Below are 21417 nucleotides of genomic sequence, written 5' to 3'. Positions count from 1 at the left end.
GGCATTCAGTTCATATCTTCTAATATTCATGTGTTACCAATATGCTTTCTATATTAAGAAGTTTAAATTCTTTTCAAGTTCATCTATACTTCTTGTATTGAAAGTAGGGACGGGTCAAACACTATTTTCCTTAAATATTCTTGCTGTGAGAAGTCAAGAGTTTAAATAAGTGTGTTTACTGTTTGAAAGAAGCATGTAGGAGCTTTGCAGTTCTAAGTGTTAATGATAAAATTTTATAACTAAATTACAAGTTTCTTCACTAAACTTTAGTATGCTTTGTGTTGGTTACTGCAGCCCCTAACCTGCAAATCCTTATGCATGGGAATTGTGAGTGAGATTACTCATATACATAAGACAGTTCTAGGATTGGGATGTAATGTAATATAGTTTGTGAACATGTTTGTCGGAGCAGTGGAGTACATATTTATTTTGCTAAATGTTTCTTCTTTCCCCTATTCTCCTTATACAGAAATAATTTGACTGTAATAGATGCCATTATGGTACAAGGCCAAGGAACAACTGAAAGTCTGAGGGTTGCAGGCAAGCCTCCGGGTCCAGGAAGTTCATTACGTTTTAAGATCACTGAAACGTTATTAAAAGACTGTTCAGAAAGTGAGTATTTTATGAAGACCTATTACACTGAACAGAAAATCTCGTGACATCTGATGTACACAACTACGAATATCTGCAGTAACTAGAAAATATCACTTTTTCTTGTTTTATAATGCCTAGATTAAATGAATCTCTAAAAATATGTAAAATGTGTGAACTCATAGTTGATGTACCATGAAAAATATCGTATTTCAATATACAAGCAATATTTCTGGGCAAAAATTTTTATTTTCATAGTGTCTTGGGCATTTTGTCATTGTAAACAAATTAATTAAAAAAATGTAAACATACAGATGAAGGTCTGTCTAACGTTACTTTAATTTAAAGTGATGGATACTAGTGGCTATATAACCTCAATTTTTAAGAGCAGAAGAGTGAAGACAGATAAAAGTAACAGAAAACCCACTAGAATGGCCCTGGATCTCTCAGTCGGAGAATAGGTAAACCAAAGAAGCAACCAGCCCTCTGTCTTCCCGAATCCTTTAGCAGCCCTCAATGCTAACAGTTTGTGTGGGGGGCAGGGAAGGGAGAGGGTACAGGAATTGGGGCTAAAGAACTAGTCAAGAAGATTTGGCCTTCAGCCTTTGCCAGAGATCTATGGTATTTCTTCATGGATGGTCAGACAAATCCTTCTCCATTGAGTGATGTGTGGAAAACTGAGTTGAAGTTGAAAACTCAGATCCTACCTCTGAACATATGCCTCACATTGGTTTTCCATATTCCTTTTAACAATGCTGACTTCAATGTCTTTGATGTCATCCGTGAGCTTTATTTTCAGGATAGAAAAGAATTTAGTGTTAGTAAGTGTAGTATTATCTGTACTCTATCTGAAATTAATGTTTACAACGTTCAGTTAAATGCTGCTAGTAGAGAAACTGTGTACAGAAGCAAAGTAGACACAGTGATGGAACAGTAACTTACACTACTACACAATTGGGATGGGGGCTGGTTTTTTATAAGCAATATTAGTCTCAATAGCTTTCTCCAGGTTTTTTGTGAGAGAATCGAATGCTCTGGAATTGGACAAAAACCATTCTACTTGACAGCCATCTGACACTGCTTGCAGAGACCTCTGTTTTAACATCTTGTCCAAAGGTCAGCACTTAAACCATCCACCACTTCCCTGACACATGTATTTCCTAGTGTCACTGTTGGGCTTAAAGTGAGAATGGTACTAACAGAACTTCGCAAGCATTTTTTGTAGATAATGAATTTACTGCACTATACTGGCTTAACACAGTCCTAATTGCTTTGTTCTATATCTTTTTAGAAATGAAATTAAAAGAACCAAATTTCACACTGAAAAGAACATTCAAAGTGGAAAACACAGGGCAGCTTCAGATTAATGTGAAGTCCATGGAAATCAGTGGATATACATGTGAAGGATATGGATTTAAAGTTGTTAACTGTCAAGAGTTTGCACTAAGTGCTAATGCCTCTAAAGACATTGTCATATTGTAAGTACATTGTTGTTAAAGAGTGAGGCCATTTCCTCATGTAGATCATTTGAGAATAGTCTTACATTAGAAAATGTATGTACAAAGCTTTACTCAGTAAGAAATCGGTGTTGGTTAAATCCTTTTTTTTTCCCCATTTAAACTTTGAGTTGCTTAATTTTCTTCTGTACAAACAAAGATTGTGAAGCTTCCTTTCCTTTCTAAAAGTGGAACAAACTGTTTGCAAGAACTCATTAAAGAGATTTCACAGCTGAGTACAGTGTTGTATTTACTGGATGGTGATGAAACAATTTGCTGTAAACTTGGAATTGTATAAACAGATGAATATTAAGACAACTTCATTCAGGATCTCGTAGAATATAGACGTAGATTAACATATCCTTTTGATTGATTGTGGTGTGTACTGAAAAGGATCCATCTCTGTATTATGAGTGCTCCTATCATAACATACAGCATTTTAACCCTGCGGGTTTTGTGTATGCTGCACTGACTGAAATTGTAGTGGGTGTTTTAATCAAGAATTGGCTACAGAAAGGACCCTTTGCTCCAAAAATGATCTTTGGGCCCTGATTGTATTTAATGCTTCTTTTGTGTACCGATTGATTAGCCTTTACTAAAAATTCATAGAATTTAAAACAGTAAAGGAGCACTCTAAGTAGTCTGGCCTGCTGCATAACACAGGCCATAGAATTTCACCCATTAATACCTGCATCAAGCTCAACAATTAGTGATGAGACTACAGCTTAGCTTTCTAGAAAGATATTCAATCTTGACTTGAAGATGAAGTGACGAACTTTCCACTTTTCTTGGTAATCTGTTTCATTGCTTAATGACTGTCACTCTTAAATTTTGCATTTTTTGCATAATTTTAGTTTGATTTTTTTCTTAAAGGAAAAAAAATGGGTCCAAATTTAATTCCAGCCATTGTATCTAGTTGGCTTAATCTACTAGATAAAACTGCCCTCTGGTATTGGCTTAATTCTAGGCTTTAATCTTCCCTCTTATTGAATATGTTCTTTCTGTGTATGTACTTAAAGACTTATTTCATTGTCTCTTAAGTTACTTGAATAATATCCATAGGTACTATTTGGTGAAGGTGTATGGGAGACTAATGATCATCCCACTGATTCAGTCAGTTTCAGCAAACCTCTCCAAATTACAGTCATTGCAGTCGCTATTATCTTTTTAAAATATGAAAAGGATGAATAATGCAAATTATTTAGAACTTAAAACTGTCATACTAGACTTAGTCTTAAAATATGGACAGTTGTAACAATCTGCATTTACTTTTTCAGGTTTACACCAGATTTCACTGCTTCCAGAGTCATTCGTGAACTGAAATTCATTACAGCAGGAGGCTCTGAATTTATATTTGTATTGAATGCATCTCTTCCATATCATATGTTAGCAACATGTGCAGAAGCCCTGCCCAGACCGAACTGGGAGCTGGCACTGTACATAATCATCTCAGGAATAATGAGGTATGAGTTGCTTGTACCTGAGCAATGAGGTATGAGTTGCATAATGTACGTGGAGTTGTCTGAGTTTGAGTACAAAATACAGAGGGTAGATGCTTAGATTTTAGTATAATTTAGGATACATTTTGTATACAGTGCAATTGGTAATTGATGTAAAATAATGTATTATGATAAGATGAAGTTAAGAACAAACAGGTGCAAACTACTATGGATTTTGTGCTAACACCATGGTGTTGGGAATTCTAACTTTCTGTGAAAAACAAATGCAAAATACAGTATATATGTTTGCCCAGAACATCTTTGCTAAGATCAAATATTGTACTCCTATTAACCATGAAGATGTGTGATTGTTTATAGCTGTAACTAAACCAGACTTGAACCAAGTTATGAATTGAGGCAACGTTGTTAAACATGGCTCCTTTTGAAGGTGAGAAGTCACTCTTCCACAGCACTGCCCCTTAGGGAGATATGAAACAATGACTTAGATGAGTTCAGCAGCAAATGCCTTTTGAATAATTTAATTCTGCTGCCACCTTTATACGCGACAGACAACTTGTGATACTAATAATAGAATTTCTGAGAACCTGGAGGGCATTGTTGAGTCATATGTAAAACATTTAAAATAGAGTTAGTTAGTGAGGTTACATAGTAGCATATGAATACACCGGACAACAAAGCACAAAATCTTTCAGAAAATGTCGTTGTGTTTACCATAATAAGAGATTGTTAGCTTTTGAACTGAAAATGTATTACACTCTGTAGGCTGAACTGCACCACCTCAGATTAGTTTGTGAAGTCTGAAGAGATTATAAAACAGCGTCATACCTGTTCAGTATTTGTATGGGAGACTTCCCTCTTCACATACCCAGGATGCTACAAGAAATGGTATTGGTGTTCCAATAAGTGGCTTTTTCCTTTTAATCATTATTGAAATAGTGTCCCAGCGTAAGAGATACTGTGATGCTATAAGTTCCTGTGATATATAGTAGCGCTTCAGCCAGATACTGTGAACCTGAATAGTTGTCCTAGTAGTATTTCCTCTGCAGTCCATGGTTAAATATTCATACATCTTTCATAGTGATACTGGCTCCTAAGCTCAGTTTAGATCTGTGCAAAGGTGTTTGGGTACCCTCATTTGCAGTGTTTTGTGGGCAATGAAGAAATGGAGAGGCATTATGGAACAGTTAGTTTATGTACTTTCCCAACACTTTGCCTTTTGAGCAGAAGTCTTTATAGTTTTTCTTCCCCTAAATAGTTGCTAACTACATGCAATCTTAACTTTAGCTTAACAGTCTGTTCACTGGGTAAATAATATAGGGGTCATTGTTCTAACATTTGCTGTTCAAATTGTACAGTTTTCAGGGGATTTTGTATGTGCTTTGTAATGTTTTGTTAGTCTAAGTTACAAAACACTCAGTGTCTCAGCTTGTCTCCTGCTTATAACCACAATATAAGTACCAATACTCAGTGAAGGAAACATTCTAATGTGACTGCCTTCTAACATCATGGAAAGATCAAGGGGACAAGCTGTAGCCTTGTGTACTACATGTAAATGAACTTGGGGTTATTTGATGATAGCATAACTCATTCACTTCTTTCTTGACAAATTCCCTTGTTATAGTTAGCATCAAGCAGTGCAGCAGCCAATCAAGACAGCATGCAGCCTTTCAGATGAGACGTAATCCTTCAGGTCCTAACTACTTGTACTTGTACTTCAATAACTTTCACAGAAAGTTATTAAAGGTCCCATGACACTTTTTGCTCAAGTGGCTGTGTTAGCCCTAATGTCCAGATCAAATTCCATTTTAAGTTATTGGTCTGCCTCTCTAAAGTCTCCTTGCATTTCCAGTTGAAGTGGTATTCTTCATCGCCACCTGCCCTAAGCTACTACTATTTTGTGTTGTTTTAGCACTTAACAGCCTCGTTGGGGCTCATTTGCTAGGCAGTGTACAAACATGTAGTGAGATAGTCCCTTCCAGGGAGAGCTTACAATCTAAATAGACAAAACAAAGGATGTAGCGAGAGAGAGAGAGAGAGGTGCACACAGAGGTGAAGTAAGTTGCTCAAGATCACAGCTCAGATTAGTGGCAAAGCTGGGTGTAGAACCTGGGTCTCCTGACTTTCAGGCCAGTACCTCTTCCATTTCTTAATATATTCCTTATATTGTAGTTACAAACAGAAATGAAAATAAATTTGTTTTGCAGTTTCACTGTATTGAAACACTACTGACTGAGTATAACTAAAATATCAAGAGTAAAACTGTAAAAATAAGAATTGAATGATGGAAACACAGGAACAGAAGAAAACTCATATTTTTTTTTTTACTCAAGCAACTGTGTGTTATATAAATGCACAAATGCACTTTTTTCTCTCAGTACAATCACTTGCTGCGTGTATTCAATAGTACTTTTAGTCTGCACATTAAATCTGCTGACACTATTTTAGTCCATCTAGTATACTTTAATTACTCAATGGCATTTTTACCCAAGAATTAAAATTTCTTCAGTTTTCTGTGCATCAGATCAGATTCTAACCTATGCTCCTCCCCTCGTCTCTCTCCCTCTTTTCCCCAATAACAGTGTGGTTTTGACAGGAAACAGTAGCTAAGGCCAAAATTCTGCTTTCTTAAATAGAGTATTGATGAACTTATCTGGAGATGTTTCCCTGTTTTTTATTAATCAGTTTTTCTTAACTCTTTTATTGCATCTTTGTGTAAAACTTTTCTGTGAATTGGTACTTCATTTCACACAGTGGAAATATCAAGAAGCTGTCAACAATTTGGAAGGAGAAGAAGAGACCATGCTGATTGAAACAAGTTAACTTCTGCTTCAGAAACTTATTTTTTCCATAGCTTTTTGGTTTGGGGATCATGTGTATATCTTGTTTTTCCACTTTAATTGTAACTCCCATAGTAATATGTGTACATCGAGGAGTTAAATAGGTGTGTGTGTCATGCTGGGATTTTTCTCTTTTCAGCCACATATAAAATTGCTTTTTGGGTACTGTTCACCTTTTAGCTTTTGATTTGTTGGCAAAAGATGCATTTTCTTTGCCTTGTTAGCGTTCCACCTCATCAGCCCTAAAACAATGACAAGAAAATTAATGTTTTTTTTACTTCTGTTCCCTATAGTGTACTCTTTCTCTTGGTAATTGGAACAGCCTATTTAGATGCTCAAGGAATTTGGGAGCCATTCAGGAGGCGCCTGTCCTTTGAGGCATCAAACCCTCCCTTTGATATGGGAAGGCCATTTGATCTCAGGAGAATAGTTGGAATTTCATCTGATGGAAAGTAAGTACACACATATGAATAAGGCCACTTGGAAAGGAACATTTCTCCTAGTACAGGAGACTAATCAAGGTCACCCTCCTAACAAAAGGGACTGGTAATGCAGCAATAACTTAAGAGGGCATCCAAATAGTGTGCGGAGGGTGGAGGAATACCTACTTTTTTGTGAAAATAAACATAGTAAATTACATACTACCTGTTAGAAAAACAGAAAGTGTATAATGCAACAGACTGGGGCAAAAGCGCCTCTGCTTAAGGCTCTCTGCCTAGGGCAGAGGTATTCAATAGGCAGACTGCTGGCCAAATCTGGACCGCCAGATACTTTTGAATGGACTGTGAAATCTTTTTATTTACTACTACTTGTTGTTGCAATGTGAAAAATGTTCTCTGGAGTCTGGACCTTGACTATACTTTTACAAAACGTAGACTACCCCGGCCTCCTAGGGCTTTATTTGAAAAAGAAACTCCCCACACCAGTATTCCTTCTCACATGTACTATGTGTTGTTGCTGTGATTTGTTCACAAATGTAAATCAGCAAGTGAATAAGGGATATTAAGTATTACTGACTTGTCAGTTGAGCTTTAAGGGAGTTTTCATGTTACATTTCTGTGATAAATAAGCCAAGAACTGTGTAGTTCAGGATTACTAATGGATGTAATAACTCTTCTTATGTAGAGGAATATACACTTACTGTATATTTGAACACACTTGCTCTTCTTCCAGCTTGAATGCACTTGGATCGGACTCTAATCACAGTTCCTCCAGAGGAATCTATGGAGCAGGTGGTTCCTCATCACGATCCACTACAGGAAGTCATAAGCAATGCAATCCAACAGCACATCTGCACAGCAATAGAAATTCAGCTGATATTGAAAATGTCAAATCTAAAAACAACTCAAATGTTGCTAGCAGGACTTCCCTACAGACCGCTTCTATGCAGTCATCTAACAGAGGAGGTTCCCTTATCCTCGATTCAGGTGCTACAGCTCAGAATCACACAGCAGGCAGAAGATCCAGGGGGGCAAAGCAGAACCAGCAAACAAACCAGCAACATGCTCAAGTTCTCTTAGAGCAGCATTCACAACAGCCAACACCAACAGTGCCTCAGCAACAAGAGCAGCAGTCTGAAAGTTCTTTTCCACAATCACCACTTCTTAACCCTTCACACCCAGAATGTACCAGCAACACAAGGCACAGCTCAGAGGATTCAGATATCACTGGTCTGATAGAAACTATGGACAAAGAGTTTGACCATCCAGAATCCCCTTCCCCAGATGTGTTTACAGAGCAGCCCCCATCTCCAGTAACAAAAAACAAAGGTAATACAACTCTGCTTTACTTAATGATATGGGTGACACATTACGACAGCCAAGGAATGAGATTTGAACCAGTAAAGGTTACAGTTTCATAGTGTTGTAAGCTGCTAACTTCTCTGCTGTACCAGAGCGTCATGCATGATCCTGAGTAGCGTTCATATACTTCCTTCCAGTCTCTTGATAACACTGGAATTGTCCATTCAACATTGGATATGCTTTCTTTTGCAAGTTTTATATGAAATAGGTTTTTACTGAAAACCGAAGTGTATATATTTAGAAATCTTTTTAAATTACTGTTCTTCTGGCTTCAGTCCTTTTAGCCTCCAGTTAGTTTTGGGAAAGGGGGATGGTTGCCCTAGTTTATTATGAAAACTGAAAAGTGGAACATAGTGAATCAATATAGTATTGTCAGAATGAAATTCTTCATGCCAAGCACTTGCAGTTGTGACCGAAAATCCTTGATGTTAGAAGGTCGACAAGTTAATAAATGGTACCTGCTTGATTTTTTTTTAATGAAGTGTGTTAATCTCTGTATGAAGCTAGGGTGCCTGTAGAGTTGTTTATATGTGCACCTTTTGATTTCTCAAATGCTCTTGAAATACATACATCATGTGTGTTGAGTTTAGACAATTTTCAAAACAAATTTTGAGATTATTAGTAGAAATTTATTCTCATACTGTAAATATTTCATTAGTGTAGCTTTTGATTACACTGATTGTCCAAAACTGTTTTCTAATTAGCCAGTTGAGTCTAACATACACATCTCTGATGGGTCAACCTACTTACAAATTTAAATCTATTCTTTTTGGTGGTTTGGTTTGGTTTTGGTTGTTTTTTGGGGGGTGGGGTAGCTCATTTAGGCAGTATGGTTTACATGGAATATTGCTGATGCCTTTCATACACGCTATATAAAATTCATTAAAGATGGACGTAGATGGGGGAAGAGATCAGAGGATACGGTTAGAAACCTTAAAATGACTCTGTAATCACAACAGATAAAGCAATTTTAACTTGTATTGTAATGATTAAAAAATACAACTTAGTAACACAACACTGTTATGGACAGATGGTATTAAATATTCCTGATGGATGCAAAGTGTTGGCTGTGCTTATGAATGAGGTCCATCTAGGATTTCAGCAGTATCATGGTCTAGTGGAACTATGGAGACTATACTTTTTATTTCTTAAGACTTGGAAACAAAAGTGTTGTGTCTTTTAGCAAATGAATGGCTCGTATGACTTAACTACCATTTTCATATCTGTTTCCTGGTTGGAACAATTCTCAGTAATTTGTATGTTGGAAGATTATCTTAACATATTTAGGATGAAAATAGCTGTTCCTAAATATTGCGAGTGCCAGTTATAAAGTTTTTATTTACCCATTTTTCAAGCAGTATGCACTGTGTAATCACTTGCTAGTTTGTTGTCTAACAATTTCAGCAGAAGTCTAAATGAAGTTAGAACATTTCACGTAAGTCCTAATGAATCATTATTCATCCTAATGAATGTCCATTTTTTCTCTTGTAACTTTTTCCTAATTCTAAATACCTTCAGATAAGTCCATACTTCTATAAAAAGCATCCCTTTAGTAGCCTTGGTCGTTTCTGCTTGGGAGTGAGGCTATATTGGATGCCTTTTTTTTTCCTTTGCTTTCAGACAAGCAGTTTTATTATTTTCATCTTCCCAAACCAACAAATATATAAAAAGCCCTTCATCCTTAGAAAAGTCTACACAAATACATGATCAAACTTGTCCATTTCCGATCTCCCTCTCATACACTTTTTAAAAAAAATTTCTTTATTGAGATACTTGCTTCATCCATTAGGACTTGGATTTAAAAAAATTGGGGCCCGATTCTTCAAGCAGTTGTACATGTAACTATGCATGTACCCAAATGTTTGCATAATCAGTCTCTTATGAAATAGAATTTGTGCTATGGTATCTAGCTAAGAAGTATCACTTCTGTAAAGTCTTACAGCAGCTGTTTCTCAGTCTATAAACTAGTTCTTCAGAGATAGTACACTCTAGAAGTCTGAAGTTTGTTTGTGAACTATCAGGATCTTGTCTGATTGTTACATGAAATTGCACAAGCAAAAATACAGGAATTTATTTGTCATAAGTATAATTTTGAGAGGTATACCCAAGAGAAATTTCATCACCTAAAATTATAGAACTTCTCTGAAGGTGAAAACTTAGGAATGTTAGAACAGACACTTAAGTTTGATAGGACTAGATTCTCATTTGTTAGCACCCATGAAAACGTGTTGCTTTGGGAAATCCTGATTTATTTTTTTTAACAGTTCACTGGGTTTTTTAGTGTGAAATCTGCATTTTGACAGCAACTTTTTGAATATTTGATTTTCAAATGTTTTATGTAGGATTGATCAAATACTGTTGTATCCAGAATGTGGTGTTACTAACATGACAAAAAATCAAACTAGAGAAATTAGTCTCATTATAAAGAAACCAGACCTTTATAGGTGCCTTACAGTATGTTAGAGAGCATTATCAGAGTGAAAGTGCGTATTAAACAAATTTCCTTACTTATCCTAGAGAGAGAAAGTAGGTGAGGTAATATCTTTTATTGTACCAGCTTCTGTTGGTGAGAGACAAGCTTTCAAGCCACACAGAGGTCTTCTTCAGGTCTGGCAAAGGAACTCTCAACTTCACAGCAAAAATGCAAGGTTGAACAGATTGTTTAGCATAAGTAATTGTTACTTATATATTGTAAGGGACCATTCAAGATAGTGGCCTGTTAACACCTCTGCAGTCGTAGCACAAAAAGGGGGTGTTAGTGGATAAGCCATAAGAAGTTGGTTTAATAAAAGATACTTCTCTAATATCCTGGGACCGACGTGGCTATTGCATACTTACCTACCCTTCTAATAAGTTACTATAAAAATGAATGGAATTTTTAAACATTTATCTGGTGAATAGACTTTCTCAGTTTCAGATTCTTGTGCCCTAACACAATGAAGCAAACGGTACAAGGGTTATTTTTGTTAAAGTATTGTTTACATTCAACAGTTTTTCATTTCATGAAAATATTTCAAGTCATCTAAGGTTTCTTAAGTCTTAAATCAATTACTTTAAGGTTTGATAAGTGTGTGTGTCTTTACAAACCTAAATTTTGAGCCAAATTTGACCTAGCTCTTAAGTTACCCATTTAACAAGGTCTCTTGTACATTAGTGAAATCTCTATTGACTTGTTACATCTGTTAAAGAAGCACGGTCATCTTGAAATCTGCTTTTAAAAAACAAAAATTCAAGGTGGTTTCATATACACCTGATCTTTAGTTCCCCTACGAACTTTTCTATTTTTTACATGAATGTTTTCCTGAACAGGAGACACTGATAATGTGAGCCAGGCTTTTAATAGTATTTAGGTGTCTAAATACGCAGTTAGCTACCTAGCTGAATTTTCAGAAGCACCTATATGGATCTTTAGGCATCAAAATACATTTAAAATGTGTCCTTTGTTAGTTTGTACCTTCGACAAAATTTTGTGTACAGACATGAAGAAAAAATTCTCATTTTTTAGTTAATCTTAACAAGAGGCCGGGGAAATTTCCTGAGAGAAATGCAATTTTTTTTAAGTAGACTGTTTTCTTCCAACCATTGTTAGCTGCTAGAATGAACCTTGCTTGATGTGTAACTTTGTGGTTTTTTTACAACCGTCTCAATTGTGATAATAAATAGGCAGATCTAGAAGGAGGAGAAGTCAATCATTAGGTTTGCAAAAATGTTTTAATATATTTCCTGAAGGTGTCTAACTATTTTACAGTTTAATGCTGAAGAATATGTTAGGAGCAATAACTTCTCAGACGATATGTGGATTTAAAATGAATATATGCAGTGTTGATTTTTAACTTTTAAACCCAGAAAAATAGAAGTTTAGTTTATAGGTACAGACTGTGTGAGTACAGCTTTCCACAACGGGGCTATCTTCACAACTAAGTGTCTGCAGGGTCAGAACCTTATTTTGTGTAGTATCTTTCATATAACTTTTGTTCCAAAAAGTTTTACACAATTAAGTATGGCAACAACCATTATGAACCAGATTCAGTTCCAACATAAGCAGACACAAATCTCAATGGAAATTACACCCATTTACAGTAGAGCTGAATTTGGTCTTCTCTCAAATAAAGTATTAAAAACAAAACAGCAGTGTGTAGACAATATGGCTTATAAGTGAATGCATTTAGTCTTAAAGCCAGCATCTGAGGAAGATCTTATTAAATGGTATTGTAGTGGATGGCTGGCAGAAATTAGTAAGGGAATAATTAGAGGTAATGTTGAGAGAAGCCTATGGATCAAGATGAGGGTGTTTAAAACCAAACAAACAAACCCACACCTGTTGCTCAAGTTGCTCAATATTTATGCTCTTTATGATGTTAACTCATTTCCCTTTCCCAAGAGTCCAAGACATACCATAGTATTTTGTCTACCAAGAGTTCTGGCAGGATTTTGATAGATCTATAGATGATGCTCCTTTTGAACCTATCCCCCCAGTAAATTTTCCTGAGCTCAGGCACCTTCAACCTGAAATTGAGAGAAACCAAAAAAGAAATAAATATATTTAAATATAATTAGCTCCTGTTTATATATAGATTTGTTGTAGAGACTGGTGGATGATCTTAACTGTTGCAACTAACTTTATAGATAAGTCTACGGATTTTTTTAATACATTTTTCCTGTTTTATCCTGTAGTAACATCCAAAACTTTGGGGCTTAAAATGTAGGACATAAAATTTAGTTTTAAGTATTAAAATAATGTAACTCAGAGAGAACGAAATATGTTGAAGACTGATTGTTTAATCTGTGTCCCCTGGCATACTTGTTAGATCCTCTCATAGAAACTTTGTAATATTTGTAAATACCCTCCATCAAATTACTGTAGTTCTCAAACACAAAAAATGAACAACTGAAGTCTGCAGAGCAGTTCCATTTCTCATTTGTCTGGTAAGGTACTAAAACTTTCATAGTGATTTCTAAAGTGATTGATGTCAAAATCAATCTTACATGGTGAAATTCTAATATTAAAAGTTAAGGAATTCAAACAGAATTCCAGTCACATGGTAGCAACGAGTCACAAAGGAGAACTATGTATGCCTAAGTGGCCAGTCTCTATAGAAGGTGGGTAATGTTGATAGTATTTGGGGGAATAAATGTGAGAGTCTTAGTATTGGTCAGATTTCTTTAGGTTTGACATGACTTGTATAGATGAAGTGAAGTGGTATAAAGACATATCAGCAAAAGTCTGAAGTTGCACTTTTAACCACCGTATGAGAAAGAAGATGAAAACGCTACAGTAGTCCAAATCTCCTGGAACTAAGAGCTGCAACTGGCTTGGGAGGCTTAGTGATGGATTGTTTTTCAGTGCACAAAGTGGTGCAAAACACTCCCAGTCTTGGAGCACAGCTGCTAATAATCTGGAGTGCCCTTATCTCCTAGGGAAAGGGAAACCATTTCAGCGCAAGTCTAAACCACAGAAGAAGAGGGAGGAAAAGGAGAGAAGAGGAAAGGGAAAGCCACAGGAGGATGAGCTGAAAGATTCTTTGGCAGATGATGACAGTTCTTCAACCACCACCGAAACCTCCAATCCAGACACAGAACCACTCCTAAAGGAGGTACAGAACTGTTAAAGGGAGGGAAGGGTACTCTTCTCAGATACCTAGTGGCTCACCTAAGTAGAAAGCATGACTTTGCTTTTGACACACATTCATTTATAGTGGGAGCTGCTACTTATACTGTGTTCGCTGATACCAAGAATACTAATAAGCAGCCTATTTCCAAATCTCTCTGAGAAATAAGGGGATTCTTCCTTTATAGAAAAGAGAATTAGAACGTGCTTGCATTGCTTTTTGTTTCGCTCACAGGGGCCAAATGATGCTAGGTAATCAACTGCAGCATCTCAACCACTGGTATATTTGTCAAATGGTCATGATAATGGTTTTGTCTCAAAACATGCATTGTGAAATCAAAATAAAACTAATTGGAGAGAATAGAAAGCCAAAATTTGGGCATGTTTTTAATGTGATTAATTTATTGTAGCTAGAAACTTGCTGTTTTGAAAGCAAAACTGGTTAAATACATGTTAAAATATTTAGGTTTGATCAGTTTTGCTTTGCAAGATGATTAGTCATTAATTTGACAGTGTAATTTTATCACCTTAGTCATAAAGCACAGAGGCTCTGTAAAGTGAGAGAGGGGAAATAACTCAAATGGTGAAGTTGCTTGAACTTGCTATTTCTTTGCTTAAAAGCATCCTATCTAGTTGAGATATGGAACCATTTCAGTTTTTGGTTGTCTGTCAAATGCAGCGCACATCATCAATGACAGAAAGTTACCATCCTCTGATGACTGATCAGTGACTATATGAACTGAGTTGTCCATCTCTGTCCAAAGTCCATAACCAGCATCCTTTTTAACAGTCTCACCAAAGGTCTGAATGAACATGGAGTTGGAGCTACCCTCATGTTCCTAGAATGGCCCCCCAAAATCAGGTTTGAAGCACATTAGTAGGGTAATCTGAGGAAGTTTGCATTGCTGCTGCCCATCCTGTACTATTTCTGTGGATAAGTAGAGACTGAAATCCTCTAGGAAGGTGAACCACTTTTTAATAGGCATTAAATTCACTTTAGGGATGGAGGGGGATTGTCACTATTGAGTGTTGAAATGTTATCATCCATTATGCAAATTGCTCACTATTGCTGATGCCGTTTTCTCTCTCTGGTTTTTATTGAAGCAGGATCCTTCAGTTACTGTTCTTAATGTTTTCTGTGTTACTGTGTGTTGGCTTTTGTAGGAACCAGAAAAGCAAAAGGGAAAACAAGCCATGCCAGAAAAGCATGAAGGTGAAATATTCCAAATAAAACAGAGAGGGAAAAAACTATCAAATATCAAGAAAGAAATTCCAGCAGATTTGAGATCAAGGTGAGCATAATTATAAGGATCTCCTCCTAGTTAGGAAGGCTTTATGCTTGAAGGGGAAATATATGAAGGTGGAGCTTTCTATGGTCTTCAAGTCTTTGGGCTGCCAGCCTGCTCAGAAAAACCTACCTGTAGCAGCGGCTAACCTTAATGGTCTTCCTTCCTGTTGTTGGAGAATATCTGTTTTATGAATGTAAGGAATCATCTGACAGGAATGCTGTGCATCATTGAGATACATGCTAAATCTTGAGCAGTGAATCAACTGCAATAATGTGACACTTTTGGTAATGAACTTCATGTAGAAAAACAGATATGACCAACATTCCATCAAGTATTGCAATTACGTAATAAAGTACATGGTTCACGCCTGTGGTTGATATGAGGTACTCTCAGTGGAATTATAGTTACAGAATTTTTCCTATTGAGTGTTATAATTATCGCCCTACCAAATTCATGGTCCATTTTGGCCAATTTCACAGCCAGAGGTTTTTTAAATTGATCAGTTTCACGCTTTCAGATATTTACCTCTGAAATTTTATGGTGTTGTAACAGGGGTCCTGACGCAAAAGGCGCTCGGGAGGTTGCAAGGCTATTGTAGGGGGGCCAAGGGATTGTCATCCACACTTCTACCCTGCTTCAGGGGGGGGCACTGCCTTTGGAGCTGGGCAGCCAGAGAGCAAAGGCTGCTGGCCGGGTGCCGATCTCTAAAGCCAGTACCATCACCAAAGCAGCGCAGAAGTGAGGGTTACAGGGGAGGGGGAGGGAAAGGGATGGGGAGGGTTACCATAGGTCCTGTTTTTCCCAGCAGTCTCCTGCCCCAGTGGAGAGGCTGACAGCTGGAGCTGCAGCCTCTCCGCATGGGGTGAATAGGGGTGTCACAGCTGGAGCCGCAGCCTCCCCGCGCAGGGTGGGGTGTGAGACAGCTGGAGGGGGGTGGGGTGTGTGTGTGTGAGAGAGAGAGCTCCAGCTGCAGCTTGCTTGCACAGGGAAGGGGGAAAGGGGAGGGGTGATTGATAACCGGAGTTGTGGAGCTTCCTACAGCTGGGGAGATCCCAGAGGTGGGTCGAAGCAGCCCCTGCAGGGGAAGAGGAAGTCTGAATCCTGGACTGGGACTAGTGCTGGAGCCCTGTACAGTGTAGGAACCCACAGCTGGGTGCCAGATTTCACTGGGAAGATCATATTTCACAGTCTGGAACACATTTTTTGAACACTGTTAATTTGGTAGGGCCCTACTCACAATTTATGGATCAGATTCTCAGATCAGTGATCTGGGAAGGCTACGGCTACTTCTTCCTCTTGTCTGGTGCTAGAATGATTTTTACTGTGCCTCTGCATCATCTGTGCTGACAGAGAGGTTTAGTCTTACTACACCCATTTCTTTCCGACACTGCTGACTGGGGAGTTTTATAAAATCACAAATGCCACGCCTCTGAATTGCATAATAGATGGAACGCAGAATATTAATTTATGTGTTCCCTCAGGGGTTGTGGCAAATAAATACTAGACTAGCAGAAATCTAGAGTGAGTGTATACACTGATTTCCTTCAGACTGCTTCTGAAAATGCTGCTAATTGTAGTCTCCCCTCTTTCCTTTACCATGATCACATTTTGTTTGCTTTCCAAATTATAGACAGGTATTTATTAATAAACTTTATGACCGCATCCAAAGACCATACTGAGGATTGTGTTGGGTGAGACTCCCCCCTGCCCTAAAGAGCTTACAGTCTGAATGGTTGGGGATCAAGAATAAAATATACAGGCAAATGAACTTGCTATTGGTTGCAATAGTTTTGTTGTTTTTTAATGTTTAACTGGGAGTCAAGATGGGATGATGGGAGTAGCAGGAATGTTTGAGCTAGTAAGAATAGAAAAAGGAACAGAGGGGAAGAGGGGCAATCACAGCTCATCACCTACCTAGCTGTGACAGTTTTATACCATCAGAAAGCTCCAGTGTGAAAAAAATCAGTGGGTTCTTGAAGTTATGGGTTAATTTAGAGGCCATTATAGGTATATGGGCAGCAGCATAAAAGGTATAAAGATTGAGTTTGGAGAAGGAGACAGATCGGGTGATGAGGCACCCAGGGATTTGGGTGCATGAGAGTGCAATGGGGTGTAGGAGGAGATGAGGACAGAGATGTAGACAAAGGCAGAGTTACAGTTATGGAGAACTTTGAATGGGAGGAGAAGCTTGACATAAACAAGGAAGGCCAATGCAGAAATGTAAAGAGAAGAGGAGACTTAAAGCAACAGGAATAGATGATCTTGCCAGCTGCAATCAGGATGGACTAAAAGCAGGGGAGTAATGAGGCAAGTCAGAGAAGACCAGACTTGTATAAAACTACACGGCTTGTATATAAGTGAAACTCTTCTGCAACACTTCACCCAGCAACAAAGAATAAATCTGTGTTCATGTTTTCACTTTAGTTCCTTGGAATTACCATATACTCCCCCACTGGAAAACAAACAGCGCAAAACCTTTTCATCCAAGATGTCTCTTCAGCACATGCTGACAAATGGGTCCAAATCAAGAAACCTCCCGAAAACAAGAGGTACAATATACCAGTTGCTCTTAAACAAATATCTTGGGCTTTGGATTTTTGTTAAATTACACAAATGGTTTCTTAATTTTTCAGTTTTTAGAGTTCTAGCTTCTAGATCTCTGCACAAGGAGAAATAAGTGCATCTCTTAATGGCTATGGCTTGCTCTGTTTTTTTGTACAGGTCCAAACAATAAGTTAATGGACAGCAGGCCATCAGTACTAGCAAAATTTCTCCCCAGTGGCTCTGGACAGGAATTAGGCAATACCAGCAGTTCAGAAGGGGAAAAAGATTCTCCACCACCAGAGTGGGACTCGGTGCCACTTCACAAAGCAGGCAGCTGTAAGTACAGTTACTGTACAACAGGAGACTACAGTGTTCTGCAAAACAGCAAGGGCTGTTCGTTGTGATTCTTCTTTAAATCTTCCCATCTGCCCGCCATACACAATCCTGTTCCTATTTTTTCTGTAGTGGCCCCCATTTTGACAATGTCTAGTGGTAATGTGGAGGTCTGAAAATGAGGGGTAGAACCTTGATTTTTCCACAGTTCTTTAGCAGTGGGCAGAATTGTGCAAAAACTGAGAATTGGCAATGATGGGAAGAATATTAATATAGCTGATCGTCTGAAAACAGAATGCACCAGTCTTTTGAAATGTGGGCTCTATTTTGTCAGGTCCATTGCAGTTGAGGTTAAAACTAGACAATTTGTATATCCTAGGGAAGCAATAATGAGAATATCTGAAGTAACCAGAGAGTATTTATTAGATGAAACTATTCACTATTAGTACTTGCATTTCAGTAGCAGGCAGAGCCCCCAGTAAGGACCAAGACCACTTCATGCTCAGTTCTGTACAGACATAATAAAGCAGTCCCTCTCCCAAAACGCTTACTAAAAAGGCTTTACCATTTTCTTCCCCTTCCCTACAGTATAAACCAGCTTTGCCTGAGTCTTTCATCCAAACTGTACCCCAAAACTGCTTATAGATGTGAATAATACATGATGAGAGTATTCTGGTGGGACCAGGGACAACTTGAAGCCAAATGCTACACCTCAATCATTTGTTATTCAGCCAGGCTTTGAGGGCTGTGTTTGGTTCCAACTGATGACTGATACTTCAGGGCAGGGCTAGAAACCAGAGAAACAATCAAACCTGGCTTTATGCCACGAGTGGAAGGGAGAAAATTGTGAAATGCAGAGTTCCTGCTTGACTCCACTTTCTCAGGAAGATCTTTGTCACTGCTGGCACAGATTGCTTTGGGTATAAACATATGCCTCTTATAGTGATTATAGTAGCATTTGCTGGTTTTCATTTTTGCCTTCCTGCCCCTATATAGTCATCTTCCCTGGCCTGAGAGTTTCAGTCACAAAACGTTGGAAGATAATGGGGAGCTCTAGTTCTGTGTAGGTGGAGACCAGAGGTAGGGTGGACATGGTTCCACTTCCTAGGTGTGTAAGAGAGAAGCAGCAGCATTCTGCATTGAGGGAGCAGGCACTAATGAAGACCATAGGAAAAGGTCAGTGTGATAGGAGCTAAGTGGCATGGATGAAAATTTCAGCAGAGGTGGAGCTAAGGCAGGGATGTGTAGAGGTGATGATTGTCAGATGTAGATGATGTGGTAGGATAACAGTTTATGGTCGAGTGTGATGCTAAGGCTACAGACAATGGAGGAAAATAGGAGATTTTTAATTGGGGAAATGGAGGCATGTTTAAAGATACACCTTTCTCTACCCATTCCATGCTTTTCAAATGCTGCTTTAACTCGCTTTGTAAATAAACTACCTGCTGCCTTTGCTCCAATTCACTATCCCAAAGGTATACAGCCAAACACGTTCCTATATAGGTCTGATGTGCAGTCCTGCAGCAATTTTAATTAGCAACTATATCGGTATGGGCTTCATGTGCTGCAGTATGCAGCAGTTTTTTCGCTGACAGTTCAGAAATCTCCTCCTGTCATAGACAAAATCTGATTCTGGATCTAGCTGTGTTTTTTCTGCATTATTATTAACCTATACGTGATTTTTTAAAAACAAAGCTTTTAAACAAAGCACTGAGAACTAGAACTGTGGGAAAGGTTGACTTGCAAAATTGTTGGAAAACTTCATTTTCACAGAAGTTTGTTCACCTTGTGTTTTAGCAAAAATGATAAACAGCTTTTTCACCTGACTGAAATCTACACAGACTCCGGGGTGGAAGGCCACTACCATGATTTGATAGTTTGTTAGCAGAGAATTACAGGCTATAATAAAATTACTTTTTGCTGAAGTTCTGTCACCAGTACAACTCCCAGACAGCTTTCCTCAGCCCAGCTTTTTGTGACATTATATTGGTTGATATTCATTTCACTTAATTCTCCATTTTCTCTCTCTGAAAATTTGATATGAATATTTAATACATAAATATTGTTACATGAATATATTTTGATGTAAACATTTCTATGAGAATACGAGCAGGAGATACAGTACTTCAGAAAGGATGACAGACCTCCTTAAGAGTGGCCCATGTGGTGAAATGAAATACTATGAGACCTTTTTTCCTTGGTTTCCCAGCTACCGACAACCTTTATAAACTGTCTCTGCAAACCCTCAACGCAGATGCTTTCTTGAAACAACGACAGACCTCACCAACTCCTGCCTCTCCATCTCCTCCTCCTGCATCTCTAGCTTTTGTGCCACGGAGCACTTATAGTAGTATTGTGAACAGCAGTTACAGCAAGTAAGTTGAAATCTCTACCTCATGTTAAGCAAGTTTTCAGTCTTTGCAATTATGTGAAGCTCATAGAAACATACAAATTAGAGGTGGAAAAAGAGCTGTTAGGTTATCTAAGTCATCCCCCGCCAGTATATTTCTTAATGTGTTTTCTCTCCCTTTTAATACTCTTAATGGTAGAGACATTATCTCAAATCTGTGCAGTGCTTTTGAAAGCTTGGGATCCTCCATGTAACACCGATAACTGGGAATCTGATATAAAAATTCTAGCTAATCTTAACTTTACATTTAGTGGAAAAAACTAGAAATATAGTTATAAATCGCCTATATGTCCTAACCATCTGATTATCAAATGTCAACAATTGCACATAATCTGTTTTTAAAAGCATAGATTATATGGAATTAGCTAATTCTGCTAATTTGTGCTGTTCTGCTGTAGGTTCTTATAAGCATATAGGGGAAATGGTAAACACAAGCTAGAATGGTGTTGCATTTTTCCATAAAGCTATATTTCAATAGCCCCACTGATGCTGATAGCAATGTAGCCATGAAAAATTGATTCCCTCCTGCATTTTCTTTTGATAAAAACATTTTCTGTTGCTACTGAGTGGTGTAATCTCAATATTCCTCCTTATAATTGAAAAACTTACTGCCCTAAAGTATAAAAATATACATATTTTACTTCCTGGGCACAGTTAATAATCTTTACTGAATCAAAATAATAAATATTTACAAATAAAATTTAAAAATTCAGCAGCTAAAGTTAGATCCTCTATCCCTATTGTTGTAGACTCAGACTAAGTAACATTAAAATACAGGGACTTCTCTTAAATTTTTTACTTTTCCCTTATATAAATTCACCTCAATATTTGCAATATATATCTAGGGAACAGTGAAATACTGAGTTATAGAACATAGTTAATCTTTTAAGTATGACCTTTCTGCTCAGATTTCATGTAACTTGATTTTTCTCAACATTTGATGGCTAAAATATGGCTGCATATCAACAGTCTTTCTTACCAGCTTAGAGTAGCAAAACTAGACAACAGGCTTGTTAAATTTTATCCCGTTAGCACTGGCTCAGTCGT

At 37.7% G+C, this 21417-nt stretch overlaps 1 protein-coding gene across 4 annotated transcripts in view; it reads left to right on the top strand.

The window, feature by feature from the left end:
- The window catches only part of TMEM131 (transmembrane protein 131), a 202525-nt gene that overhangs the window by 148657 nt on the left and 32451 nt on the right, over positions 1–21417 (top strand). For 3 of the 4 annotated variants that reach the window (XR_012159916.1, XM_073352811.1, XM_073352835.1), the window contains exons 27-36: positions 470–612; positions 1883–2069; positions 3365–3550; positions 6678–6836; positions 7558–8153; positions 13605–13780; positions 14959–15086; positions 17508–17632; positions 17805–17963; positions 20170–20335. Coding sequence is in view for 3 of the 4 variants with exons in the window: in XM_073352811.1 (XP_073208912.1) it covers positions 470–612; positions 1883–2069; positions 3365–3550; positions 6678–6836; positions 7558–8153; positions 13605–13780; positions 14959–15086; positions 17508–17632; positions 17805–17963; positions 20170–20335 (2025 nt within the window). In the remaining variant the exon portion in view is untranslated. The remainder of the gene's footprint in view (positions 1–469; positions 613–1882; positions 2070–3364; positions 3551–6677; positions 6837–7557; positions 8154–13604; positions 13781–14958; positions 15087–17507; positions 17633–17804; positions 17964–20169; positions 20336–21417) is intronic. The other variant, XM_073352822.1, reaches the window with a different exon arrangement.

This window comes from Lepidochelys kempii, chromosome 1, assembly GCF_965140265.1.
Source record: "Lepidochelys kempii isolate rLepKem1 chromosome 1, rLepKem1.hap2, whole genome shotgun sequence".
Taxonomy (NCBI): domain Eukaryota; kingdom Metazoa; phylum Chordata; order Testudines; family Cheloniidae; genus Lepidochelys; species Lepidochelys kempii.
The sequence above is the reverse complement of the archived record's forward strand: the minus strand, read 5'-3'. Positions and strand labels throughout refer to the sequence as shown.